The sequence below is a fragment of the Aythya ferina genome, assembly GCF_964211825.1.
Source record: "Aythya ferina genome assembly, chromosome: 10".
NCBI classification, from domain to species: domain Eukaryota; kingdom Metazoa; phylum Chordata; class Aves; order Anseriformes; family Anatidae; genus Aythya; species Aythya ferina.
In genome coordinates, this window is record NC_140306.1 from 2788324 (window position 1) to 2803092 (window position 14769).

At 36.7% G+C, this 14769-nt stretch overlaps 1 protein-coding gene across 4 annotated transcripts in view; it reads right to left on the reverse strand.

Moving 5' to 3' along the window:
- LOC311442087 (contactin-6-like) overlaps positions 1–14769 on the reverse strand; it is a 143324-nt gene that overhangs the window by 108942 nt on the left and 19613 nt on the right. For all 4 annotated transcript variants that reach the window (XM_084530864.1, XM_084530857.1, XM_084530858.1 and 1 more), the window contains exon 2: positions 6159–6293. Coding sequence is in view for 3 of the 4 variants with exons in the window: in XM_084530857.1 (XP_084386983.1) it covers positions 6159–6213 (55 nt within the window). In the remaining variant the exon portion in view is untranslated. The remainder of the gene's footprint in view (positions 1–6158; positions 6294–14769) is intronic.

A 14769-nucleotide genomic window follows, 5' to 3' on the forward strand; every position in this document is an offset into this window, starting at 1 on the left:
GCATACACACACACAAACACACACAAGTTTATCTCTATATATATATATAAAGAGAGAGAGAGAGAGCACCAGGATGTTATTTTACGAAGTTAATGAGCATTTCATACAAAGAGATTAAATGACTTGATATGAAACAGAAAGAAACCATGTAAAATTCACAATATAGAAAAAGAACTTATTTCCTTTCATGTGAAGTAACTAATCAAAGAGATTAAGAAGCAGTAATTATGTAAACTACTATAAAAATGGGTTAGGCCTTTCAGACTGTAGAAAAGACTTCTACTCTGGAGCCACACAGAAAATATAAAGTTCCAGTAATGACTTCCATGAATTCTAGCATGCTCCACTTAACTTCAGGAACTGTAAATAACATCTTTCTGACAGCTAAATCAATGCAACCTGAAATTTGAAAGTGTATTGACCCTCAAAGAAGCATCTGAGCTCTATCCTCTTTTTCACCATATGTCCATGCACTTGAGGGAATTCAAAAAAGACATTTTTTTTCTTGGAAAGGAAGTATAATAAGGAAGATGCTTCTATAACTTGAATCTAGCCAACATTATATAACGTTATATGATTGACATATCCAGCAGGTCAGTTTGACGTGATATGGCATACTTGGGAAACATCGCAGTGATATACGTCTGACTGAATAAAGACTGCCTGGGAGGTGGGCTTCTGTTTTTTACTGCAAAGCTGCAAAAACCCTTACAATCCTTAAATATGATAGGTGAGGCTTTCAAAAATGCTCAGCCTTGCCCTAATTCTTCCTTTCTCAAAACAAATGATAAGACTGCCATTGAAATCTGTGGAGATACCAATACTAACGCTGAGTCCTTCTCACTGCTGCTAATGTCACTTGTCACCTCTTTACTGATGTTATCATCACTGCTGCATTGTCGTTCCATTCTACATGTGCTTCATTACCATAGCAGTTGAAACCACAAACTGTTGTGAATATATCCCTCTTGGAATTGAGCAATGAAGGAAATAGCTATCTTAAATTCCATGTTGCATTGTAACATCCTCCTGCTTTGCAGCCAGCAAGTGGCAGAGCCAGAAGTTGCCTACAGGCTTCCTGAGCACCAGTCACAAGAGGATCCATCCTTTACATAGTCTTGTGCTGAAGTCAGAGATTCACATTTCTCACATACTGGTTTACTTTGTCTCCTTTTTACCCTTGAGTTAGCAGCAGTTTGTGGTTCTGATAAGAGATGGGAAAAGAAAATAATTCTTCATTTTCCTTCCTAAAATTAAAGACCAGCTCTGTGTAAGCCCTTCTAGAAATGAGCAGGAACAGAGCAGCTTGCTGTCTACAACTCACCTGGTTTCCAGCTTAAGGCAACATTTGGATACTAATATTTTCTAAATGTTGTGTCTGCAAAACTGGGTGATGGATTAGAAAAGTAACTTATTTTCCCTTTACCATATGTCAAGTTTTTCCTTTATCTTGCACATTTTCACATCCTTTTTTGGATACTAATATTTTTCCTGTTAATTCAGTATTAATTAAAGGCTCTGGTTTTGTATCTGTGCACGTATGGCAGTTCTCAGAGTACTGGCTGTTAGCTGGGATTTCACTGGCCCACCTCAGACCCAGACAACTGATCTGCTGCATGTAAGGGGAAAGGCAAATGAAGTACCACAGGAAGATGAGAATGAAGGTCACACCTGAGACACCTTCTCTCCCATCTGCCAAAGCCCACATTAACCTTTGCCAGGACCTCACTACATTACCAGTCATCCTTTCTTGCTTGAGGCTTGGGATTCATTTACAGAAATAGAACTTTCAGGGTCACTGTTTCCCAAAGTCATGAGAACTTCCATGTTGTGCAAGGGAAACCTAATTATTTTCTTTCTCTGACTCATCAGTGGGTCTCTGAATGCCTCTGGTTGTTTAGAAGTGCCTTAACATTTCCAGGCTGGACTAGTTCATCTCCACAGTTTGCTGTTAGAAATAGCAAAGATGTCACTTGTCTTAAAATATATGGTCTGCTGTTTCATTCCTAAAGGTGCTGTTATGCTAACAATAAATCTGCAAGAGACTGCAGGCAGAGCGTGGGATGTGATGTATTCAATATTCATCATGCTGTGACCCAAAGGAGTATCAGGACACTTTACATCAGGAAATTTCTCTCTCTAATTTAGCAGTTTCAAAATGATGGGCCAAAATACAGCCCGGGAGGTTGCAGTTGCATCTTCAATTGAATTTCATCCAATAAGCCAAAAGATTGTAAAAATATAATTACTGCCTCATTTCCAAAATGAAAGTTCAGACTAACTGGTTTGCCTTTTAATACTTATCTTGTCTATAGCTAATTTTAAGTGCCTGACAGTTTTTACTGACACTTTCCTTTTTCATTAGCTTTAACACTGGAAATTCCAATTGCTTCCTTCTGAGATCACTAGTAGAGCAAAGGACAGTTGCAAAGGCCATATCTGTATTGAAGATTATATACTTTTGAAGCACAGAAGTCACCAAGAATCAGAGAAGAGGGAAATCACAACAGCCTTTGGGAATGGGAAAGACACAAAATTTGGATAAGCATTCCAGGAAGAAGAGCGAAATTGCAGAAATGTTTAAGAGATAGCTCTCCTCCTCTTCCTAGGGAAGAAGCCTAGAAGAAGTGACAAAAGGAAACAGGGAAGCTGAGATTGAAGCAATGAAATCGATGCCAGAGTGGGACTGTAGCTATGATGCTGTGAAGGGAGTTACCAACAGACTTATTTGTTCCCCCAGCATCATATATTTAGATCAGCCACCGGGAAAATCAAATAGCATTTGTTTCTCTTCTCCCTGAAGATCTCCAATCCATACTTATATAAGATCCTATGTTCCTAACTTGGGTAATGGAAAGGGATGGGTGAAAGGCTTTTGTAACATATATATGATCAAATTATTATTTGCATTGCAACATTGAACATAGCCCTGTAGACAAAGGAGGGAATGGAAGAACCAGAGAGACAGACAGATGAGTCACACACAGTTGCATGGGCAACCTGCAGCAGATCCAGGCATAGCTCCCATTTCTAAATAACAGCCTAATGTGCATCTGGGCTATGCTTAAAATGGCTTTCTCTCTTGCAGTGATACTGCTGGCAACAAGCCTTGCACAGTAGCTCCAGAGGACAGAATGTGAGCTAAGGGCAGCCATGGGAAGAAAGCTTGAGACACCTTTTTTTTGTGAAGAAACATTTATTTTCTTTATTTTCTTTCCTGAGTGCTCAGGCCATTTTTCTGTTGATATCAGCTTCTCAATATTTCGTCTAAATCTTTAATCCAGAAAGTGAGTGTTCTTTCTTAGCATGTTAATATCAAGCAATGTTTAAATTTCAACTATATTGTAAGGAGGAGGCTGTCATGCATCCTTATAACAAATACACAGAATTTAAAGTAATGATCTCTGTGTTTATCTTCATCAGCCTTCTCGCCTCTGGTGCTCTGCTTAGATCAGATTATCTCATTTAAATAGCAATGGGTTATGAAAAAAAGTCTAATCTGTTCCCTCACTGTGTCACTGTGCATGCATACATTACTTTGTTTTATTTCATCCCTTAAGGCACTTGCAAGAAAACCCCCAAAGACCCTTTTAAGTCACATAAAACAAAACAAAACAAAAACAACAACAAAAAAAACCACGACTGCTGGAAAATAAGAGTTGTAGGGAGTAATGCTCTATACATGAGCTTTCCATAGATTTGGAATATAGAGAGTAATTTGATTTTTGAGTAATTGAACTGCCATTTTGGGGGGCAATAATATCTAGCTCTGCTATGCAGCAAATTTAATCCTTAGATTTAAAATTAATTTATAGGTCAATATCATTTTTATTCTACATGGCTGGTATAACTGAGATAGAGACAAGGAAGAAATGGCTGACCAACAACCTGAGTTATTTTTCAGGTCTCAGCTCACAAGATTGTTCTCCACAGCATAGTTTTTAATTTTCCCACTCAGTTCTATCAACCACCATATTGATGCAAGTCGTCCATATAGTAAATCAAAGAAGTTTTACCCGTAAGTGCAAGTTTGACTATTACCATCAAGCATATTTCAGAACGGTGTATAGTAAAAATCAGCATACCTCCACTGAAATCAGGGAAGATAATTTATATTGAGGTATAAATTAACTTATCTAGGTGAAGTCAGTGGGCACCTTAATTGATGGCAGGATCAGGACAAAGGTACTGTTGTGGTCTACCCTTGGTGCTTAGGAATATGGAACATTTAAATTTTATCTATTAAGTCTTAAAAAAATGAAAAAATTAATATAAAAGTGAGCTCCTAGTATATTTTAACTCAGTTGGCCCAGGACACTTGTCTCATTAAAAGATGATCCTCTGACAAAAAAGATGAAGATGACAGAAATTTTTTTTAAATGAAAGCTTAGTGAAAAGAAGTGAAGGAAAAGGTTATATATGGAAATATAAAACACGGGTGTAAGAATATCTTGTTCATCACTAAACTGTACTGGTCCTCCAGTGACTCAAATTTCAGGATCGCCATCAGGATCGCACACAAACTGCTAAAAGCAATTAAGAACTCATAAAGGCATCCTATAAAAGTCCTTTACTTAGGTGAATAAAGAAATGACGTATGAGAAGTATGCAAGCAGGGCTGATAAACACTATGGCGGTGCAGCGGGCACCCAACATGATTATAGTTGAAGATAATTAAAGGGAAGACTGGGTTCCTAAACTTGATGTTATGTTTAGTTCAGCACATTTAGGCATAACCAAGTGACTGCTTATTTGAAATATATACAAGTATTTTAATATGAAGTCCTTAACATGTCGGCTGTTTGTTACTGAAACAGCCACTTAGTATTGATTTCACAGAATGTCAGCTCCCGAGATTTACATTTTCACCTGGAATCTATTAAACAAAATGCTATCAGTTTTAATTTGAATTGTATTTTAAAATACTACTGCAGTCTGCAATCTGCTTCTGTAGTTTCTTCATTTCAAACAGCTGCTGACTCACACTGTACATAATTAATTTAAGTATCATTTGAGGTTGCTTTAATACAATTTCTTCATAAGTACACAAGTAACATACCAGATATTTAGAGTTCAATACATTAATTACAGACAAAAGACAGTTGTCATGGTTTCTATCACAGACTGTGTGAAAGGTCAGTACATCCCCAAATTCATTATAACCTCAAAGAGTTCAGTTACCATTGGTCTCTGGTCTCAGATGAGTCTGTATTGAGTCACATGAGTTAATTCCATTTATATGATTTTATGAAGCAGGATTATCAAGTTATACCTTTTGAATTAAAAGAAAGGTTCAAAAAACAAATGAACTCAGAACACCAAACCCTTATGGTGAACAAAGCCCAGGCAGGCAGAAAAGAACATTTTACCTCACAATATTTCAGCTACCAGTTGATGGACTAATTAAGCACAAGGGATATTCAAGGAGGAGAATGGGAGAAAGCCCAACCACACTTTCTCCCCTGAATGCCATCTGACAACAGAGGGGATGCCCAGGGCTTGGAGCAGTGACAGCAGGGGTTGTGTAAGGGTCCATCACCATGCCAACTGGAGACAAGGGCAGAAGAAATATTTCCGTTTGCTTTGGGCATGAAGCAAGATTTCCTTTCACTTTTGGCATTTCTGCTTTGAAAGTCCTTAGGATTCTTACAGGTTCTGGATTTCATCAATGAATATTTACAATTGTCTTTAATTTAAATGTGATTTAAAGATACTTTACCAGTACAGAGGCATTCTGAGGGTATGATATTCCTTTAAGTGTGAGCACTAAACCATCCACACAATACTCACTAAGGTATTCTGGTTTTTAAACTTGCTGGCTTGGGAGTTTCTTACACTATGGCTAAGAAATGCATGCGCATGCATGTGCTTGCTGTTAGCAAAGTGAAAATTGTATTTTTTTCTCAATGCTACAGCTTAGAATATTTTTTAAAGCTATTTGCTGAAGTACAGTTTCTTATGATCTTGAAACATGCTTTCCTGGTTCAAAGACAGCAACTGGTGGTTTTTTAAATTAAAAGATGTTCTAATGAAAAGCTCCTTAGTCGCTTGTTCATGCAAATAAGTACTGTTAGTTTTGGTAATTGCTTCCTTTCTAGAAGAATTATGATACTGATACAGATTTATCAATCACAAACACTAATAGTGGAACATTTTACCTGTGCTGCAGCTCATGAATGGCAGCAGAATTATTAGTTTCCATAGCAACACCATCTCCACTTTCCAAGGTCAAAAATTCCTCCCATCCAATCAGCAGAAAGTAAAGTGTGTCTTCCTGTGACTACCTTGATATTCTGTAAAAACAGGAAGAGATATTGGGTAATTGAAGTAGAGATTCAGAACAAATGCCCCAATTTCCCTGTGTAAAATCCTGTTCTTCTGCACCACTGAAGATTCAGACATGTATAACACAATAAATCAGGATCATCCCAACACAAAACTAATTCCAAAAAAGATACAAAGCTGGAAATGAGCTCCATGAAAAGCATATGTAATGTCTGAGGCCCATCCATCCTCTCCTTATGGCACAGAGAACATGAGCACAGGACCAAGTTTCTCCAAGTGAGAAAGCAAAATCTGTGCTTGGTGCATTCACCAAACACGGCTGGGTTAGGAGACAGGGTATTCGCAAGTACTCTTCTTGCCTGCTAAATGGTAGTCACACTTTATGAAGTTTCTTGCCTTACAGTAGTCTGCCTTCTAATCCAGGAGAGGATCCTTTGGTGAATGTAATGTAACATAAGCAGTTACTGGTGCAGAATGGGAGCTCTCATATTGGAGGAAAAAGTAATATAATATTTTAGATGTACTACACAAAACCAAACAACAACAACAAAAACACTTTTTTTTTTTTTTTTTTTTTTTTTTGTCGTCAGGTTTATTCTTCAGATATAAAACATGAACCCACAAGGATTTACATAATAATTTGCTTTAATTTCCTTTGACATTTCAGTCAACATATGATGTATTAAACCAGGAAAAAAAAATATGTGTTTGGCCTTAACTCCCAAAGGGTAAACTTGTAATTTACTGTTGGGAATCAGTTCATAAAAGAGCTGAAAAGAGAAATTACTTAATAAAATGGGTTTACAAAATCATAAAATCATTCTAAACCCTTTAAGTGCTAAAAAATTTCCCCTGAGAAATTGCATTTATGAGCCATGTTTAGGGATCCATAGCCTCTTCTCATTTGTCTCATTTTTCATACCAGTGTGAAAAAAATCATACAGGGTTATCCTAGAATTTAGTACTGATGTGAACGAGAAAGATAGTTTTAGCAATCAGGCAATCCTGCTCCAAGCAATATTAAATGCACCTAAAATGTACTTAGCAAATATTTATCATCCTTCAGAGATTTACAATGATACAAGACTGTCCGTAACTTCCTTGGGAAACTGATAATGTTGTCAGTTTAAAAACTATTCCTATTTTTTTTTATTTGTCTATTCTCAATAGATATGGATTTCTCTCTATAGCTTTTGCATGTTTGGAAAGTATTATTTTATCTTATATTAGAGTATTCCTACTTTGTTTATCCTAAATCATTATTTTACCTTGTCTCTTCTGGATTATTTCAGCATAGCAGGCACTTTTCTTTAAGCACACTGCCCAGAGCTGGGCACAGTCGCTCACCTGAGGAACCAGTGCCAAACAGCCATTTTCTGTTTTCACATCCCCAAATGAAGATTGCTCTTTAAAAAAAAAAAAAAAAAAAACAAAAAAAAAAAACTTGCATTCAGTTCAGGCTCCACTCTAACTCCTTCTTTAAACCTTCTGCCTATACTGAACGTGTGCATCGATTATTTCTACCTAAGTGTGAAACCTTGTACTTTTCCTTATTGAATTGGATCATATTTATTTCACACACTTTCTTCTGTTTGTCAATATTTGTCTCAAAGCTGGTGTACACATCACAGATATTTAAGACCAAAAAAAAATCTTATCTTTTTTTACTTGTCCTTCCTAAACAGAATGTACCCTTCCAGATCAATACTGCAGACATGGCAATTGTTATCTGGTTTTGTTTGTCAGTTAAGGGAGAGTTTTTCTTATTTACTAAGGTTTCATGTTAATTCCTCCCATGTCTTATATTAATTTTGTGACTTTGACTTTTCCTTATGTCCCTGCCTTCCTGTTTCCCAGTTTTATCCTTTTTCTAATGCTAGGTTCACAGGAGGGATCTGTTGTCTGCAGGAAGGTTCCTCAAATGACCGTGACCTGTGTGTCCAGCAGCACCTCTGGGAGAGGAGGCTCAAAGTGCCCATTTACTGACAGAGCACCTTGTTGGATGTGAATGGGCTCTCAGCATCAGCAGATAAGAAGCAGTATTTGTCAATGCTTTACCCTTGTTTTGCTGAAGTTATTGCAATGAATTTTGCACATTCCCATGAGCTGTGTTTCCTTGGCATTTCTATTTGCATTCATCTCCTGTGCTGCATGTTTTTCTTTTGTTGTTTTCCTGGATATGGGCAGTGAGCATTTCCCAGTGCTTCCCACTCTGCTCCCACCCAACTTCCTTTCCTCAGGTTTTCGCAAACACGTTCTGTTTCTGGTCATTAAGTATTTACCATGCAAGTTATTTTGCACACACCTGCTGAAATCCCTTTTAAAGGTGCAACTGTTGCCAAAGGCACTAATTATGGCTCAAAAGAAATAGAATTTAAACACTCCAATATTACTCATGTGCTTTCCAGGGGGGGATATTTTGAGTCACAGAAAATCACCAATACAACCCAATTAACTGATCACATGCCTCCTCTTCCAAGATACTCACCCTTTCCTACAAGGACAATTCCTTCCAAAAAAATAAATCTGTTTTGTCGTCTCCTCTTTCAATTATATGTAAGTCTTTTGAAACCAAGAAGCAAATACCTCCTGCTGACAGTATCCAGAATATATTTCCAAAACTATTCATATTTCTGTAGGCTATTGATTAATCTCCAGAACTGTAGCTCCTTTTGAGGCTGCAAATCTGGGGCATTACTGCAGATATACACACATATATATATATGTATGTATATATATATACATTTCCTGTAAGTAACCCAACTGTTTTACTTATTTCACTGACAAACACAAGGACCTAACTGGCAAGCAGGCACTTAATAATTTTTACGTCTTTCCAACAGCAGCTTCCATGGGATTATTTACTGTCAAACTAAATCAAGAATAAATGAAAAAAATGAAATATTTATGACATAAGAAAAATCTGGTTCAGACTAGAAACCCCAAACTGGCATTAAATCAAGAAATGTAACAAGATAAATCGTGCCATCATACTCTTTGTTTTCTGGATGTAACACTATCACTTATTATAATTGTTATGTCACAGTTTGAACCATCAGTCTAGATAGATAGATGGAAAACAAAGTATGGTAAATATGATCATGGGGGAAACATTACATTTTCCCCTAAAAATACTGATTGCACATCCATTTGTCAACAGGGTGTAATTTATACAAATATATTTGTTACAGAAGTAGTCAGCATCATTATTTTTTTTTATTTTTATTTTTTTTCATGAGAGAAAACAAGTCACTAGGAAAGGACTCAATCCACAGATGTTTTTTAGCTGCCACTTTTTCTTTTCATGTGTCAGGGAAGGAAACCTATATAATGCTGAGACTTCCAAATGTGATGTGTGGGACATACAGGTGCAAACCTGAGATGAACAGACAGAAATTCTGCAGTGGAAATAAAGTGGCTGCTATGAGTTTGCGGGAAACCCACTGGCCAACTATGGCACTGCCTGGCCAAGCCGTGCATCACCTGCTTCCCATTGCAAATGCTCCAGGTAACGTTACTGGAGAGAAAAGGTACAAAATCATTTCTTTCATCACAACATTTATTTTGGGATATCTGGAATATTGATAATTTCAATCTAAACATGGTATTTGGGCAGGAGATATAAACACGAGATAAATAACTTTTTTTTTTTTTTTTTTTTTTTTTACTGCACTTATCTTGCACTGCATTTTGCATTGCACTTAACACATAAAGGGAAAGCTATTTTAGCATATGTCCTAATTCTCCTAATTCCTAAGCTTGCAATTATACAATTATACTGCTTTTTTTTTTTTTTTTTTTTTTTTTTCTTCTTTTTTTCTCCTGAAAATTAGATCTGGAAGTGATAAGATATAGATTCATTTATTAATGAAAGTGGTCTGGCATATATTTAATGCAGTAACATAAATACTAATATTTTGTTCATTAGTTCATAGTTTGAACAGAGGTTTAAAGTATTGTATTGTCTTGGTTTCAGGTTTTGAGACCTATACTTTCTTCTACTGCTTATTTTTTTGAGTAACAAAACATTTACAAGATCAAGTCTTTGACAAAGAATAAAATGCAATTCTAGTGTCATCTGAGCTTTCATGAAAATATGCAACATTTCACATTTCTGCCACAACTGTCTGTTATCATTGTAAAAGCAAAAAGGAGTCAGTTCAGGTGGCAAACTGACATCTTTCCAAGGTAAAAGTTGTCAGGCAGTGGGAATGATGAGATTTTGCTCTTAGCTAAATTCAAGCAAATTGACATTTTTACCCATGGCAAAATGTAGCTATGTTTGCAGAAGGAGTAACTTTTTGACCTGGTGAAAGAAGCAGTGGCTAACAACAGGGATTTGGGGGCAAAATTCCACAGTGATGCTGGCAGAGGATCTTCAATCCGGAGCCCGTATATTGGTGTAACTACCTATAGAACGAGATCTGTGGAGCGCATGTAGGAGGAAAAGGATAAAAATGTGGAGATAAGAGGCTATAATCCAGGGAGTGCATGCATAGCCTTTTTATTCTGCAGCCTCAGCTTTCCCTCCCACCAGCTTCCACACATCTATATTTTCTTTTGAATTTGGCCTTACATACTTTTGTATTCTTCGTCTGCCAGGAAATAAGCTGAGTCTGTCCCAGCTAGGCTTGCATTCTTGGCACACCATAGCTCCTGATCTCTATATTGTCTCCTGAGCACCTGATTTGAAGGCATCTAATGTGAATTTTCTCATGAATGCCAATGATATACAGCTACATTTTTCTTTTCAAACTTTTTATCCCTGAGGCGCTTTCTGCACTCAAACTATTTTCCAGATATCCATAACAGACTGAATAGCAAATACTTGTAACTACCAGAGCAGAAGCAGAAAAGACCAGCTTTACAGGTTCCAGCAAGATTTACCTATGCTGTTGTAGTACTTACTGCTTATTTAAAATTATTGAACCATATTTCAAAGGAGAAAAGTACCTGACTTATTTAACTAAGGTGTCTGATACTTATTACTTATTACTTATTACTCATATTCCCTTTTTCACAAAAGGACTTGAATTGTCATTTGTTTTTAATTCCTGACTCCTATAGCTTACTTTTGCTAGAGAAACAGAAAATACTGTCGCTTATTTGTAATTTAATTTTTTTTTTTTTTTTTGGGGGGGGGGTCAAGTCTCATCTCTTCAAAACATTTTCCAAAATCCTAACAGTTCGTTGTGTTTCAGGTGACATTGTGATCAATGTAGCATAGGACAATATGGATGCTTTTATTCCTTAAACTCCCCACTTTAAGGCACCACATTGGTGTATGAGGGGTAATGGACTGGACTCTACTTTTGTGTCTGAGATGGGTAATTTCATCTCCACAGATGGATTCAATGATATTGAAATAAGCATGTATGATGGGCATAACTGGCTTACTGAATAATAACGGGACAAGGCAAAAGGTTTGCATTGAGCAAGCTGTCAAAAAGGATCCACCACCCCTCCGTCAGTTGAACCTACTCATCCCATGATGAAGGATTCTTCTGAGGATTTACTCCTTTTTCTTATGAGTACAAAAGGTAACAGAATTTTCACATTTTTAAAATCATTTTGATTTTTCATATAGATTCGTTTTCACTGAAAGCAGCATTTATAAGGCTTTATACCATGTCTTTGAATATTGTCCAATGAGGATTGCAATGGAAGCATAAACTGTCTGGATCTGCTTGGAAACAGAAGCCCTCCTGTCCTAACAATGCACTGCAGAAAGTACCCATGTGCTCTGTGTGCAGTTAGCATCCTGCTAGCATTGCTGTGGCAGTGCCCTGGGAAGACGTTGGAGCAATACACTTTCATCAAGACATTGTGAATATATGCACCTATGTCATGCAACAGCACAACCATTTGCATGGGCATTCACAACTGTAGGTAACTGAGTCTCAATAGGAAAGAGGCAATGAGAGGATTTGCTATTATTTAACCCAAACATAAAGACTGAAAGATACAAACCCGAGTGTATTGAGCTGTTGACATATCAGCATAAAAATGTCTTTCAACAGTAGCATGCTTAAGTTGTAATGAATTTAGCTTTGTAATACAATCACAGCCCTTGTGCTTAACCAATCCTTAGGAAAGCACAGTAAAGGTACAGTTATTGCATATGGTCCATGTTGTTTGAAGTATTTTTACTAGTACTTTTATTATGATTTTATTTTATTTTATTTCAGTTTACACACTGTATGCAATGCCAGCAATCATTCTGAAAAGGTTTTCTCTTGGGCAGTATAAAATTTTGCTACTCACACTTCAGCACTGTTGGTAGTGTTTCCCTGTAACTTAGGAGATGTAGACATATTAGCTTTTTACATATGTATGTGTCTATATGTATTCAAGTCTGTATATATATACATAGTACAAACAAAGGTATAATTTGATTCAATCATCTCAATTTTAGTAACTTTTTTAACATGAAATTACAGTGTTATTTCTACTCTTTGCAGTGATATGTATGATAAATAAAGACAAAAATATTTAATTGTGGTGTAATAGGATAAAACTAACACAGAAATTGTTTTAATCTGAAGAGTGGTGAAGGGTTTTCTATCCATTACAAACCCTGTCTGGTCTATTGGTTTCTTACTCTGAGATGCATTAATCTGCATGGGGAATGTTAGGGTGCCCTTGTGCAGCCAATATACCTCCCTTCAGGGTATGTCTTCACACCTGCAGCCTTTCAAGAACAATGCTGAGCTGTGCCAAGTGTTGGCTTGAGTCCAGACTCATCTCCAGAAATCTTTCAGGGAAATGATAAAACTAAAATATTCTTCCAATTCAGGTTAACACTGCCCAGAACAGTAAATGGCATTCAAATGAACTGCTTAGCCCATTACCAGAACCACAGCCCCTGATTTCATTACAAATAAAATACCAGAAATTTTATTCCTATTTATTTATTTCATTTTGCATGATATCTGTAGCCACTTATCGTGCCTGGCTTTGTATATAAACATGTTGTGGCTCAAGTCAGTTAAAGAAAATGTATGGTTTCAGAGTCGACCCTTTAGTTTATAGCAATTTCTATTCTGTAGTCTCCAGCACAAGGAGGATTACCTATTGGAATGCTACTTATATGTAAGACTGCCCAAATTGAGGATAGTAAAAAATATTTGACACTTAATTGAGGCAAGTCATTGTATGCATCTTTTAAATTATTCAGTGAATGATTGTTTTCTGCTAGTTAGTCACCCCACATTACCCTATGTAATGTAAAAAGCAATTGTATCGGCTAAAGTAGTTTAGAAATATATATCATGAAGATTAGTATTCATCACTGGAGGTGGTAGCAAGGATCAGCATCCATTTACAGTGAGTAAGCTGCTCAGCTTTAAGATCCTAAAATGTGATATCAAGAAACACAAGAACTCATACCCCACTACAATTGCACTTCAGTTTCAACTACATGTGTCTCAGTGCTAAGTATCCTCTGCTTCTAGCAGAAATTATTGCTTCTGATTTCAGGAAAATGTGTTTGCTACAGTAAATTTGTAATGAGGATAAGCCTAGGTGTCTTTGACTGTGGATTGGTAGCCTGCAACTCTTTTCATAAACTAAACAGAAGTGAGGAAGAAGCAGAGTGAGGCAAAGCAGAGTAATTATTTATCTTACGTTGTTTGATAGAAAGAAAAATGTCAGCCACAAAAGCTTCCTGGGGCAAAATGGATAACCTTAAAGAAAGATTTGTAGCAGTGGTAGCAGTATTTAGCAATGACTGCCATGTTTCCAGCAACTGAGGGAAGGCAAAACTAATTCAAGCTTAGAAGTTTCTGTAGGCAATATTTACAGTGCTTTGCCAAAAGCTTATGTGCTATTGACCTGCGATCTCTTTGCTCGTGCAGATACACCAGTCTTGGATGCGTGCTGGAAGAATTAAACTCAAATACAATTTTCCATTTCTTTTACATTTCTGTTTGCAGCTTAAGTCTTGTGTTGTATAGCATGCAGTATGTATGAAAACAGAAATATATATATATATATATATATATTACATAAGTTACTAGACTTGAGAATACATTAAGTTCCTGGCCCAGCTGTGTAATGCAGTCATAGCCTCAGTCATCTCCAGATGGAGTCAAGATCCAGGTATTCCCCAACCTTTCATAGAAGGCTTTCACTAAAAGAGGGTGGACTGACCTACAAACGTTTCAGTCATTCCCCCATCTGGATGACTGCAAGACCTCACAATGACAGGAACAAGATCTAATGCCATTTTAGTTTCGGCACAGTGGTTTAGTCACCTAGCTATTTTTTACATTTATCAAGACAGAGCTCTTGCTCTTTTAGTTTCATCCCTTGCTGTGCCCCTGTATCAGCATGAGGACTATCATCTGCCATCAAAATCTTCTAGATGAAAACCAGAAACAATCATAATTATTAAGCATTTAAATAATGCTGTATATACCAAAGAAGTATTCATTATCAGACCTGTTGAAAGTCCAAGTTTCCATGCAGAACCTACTAATCAGA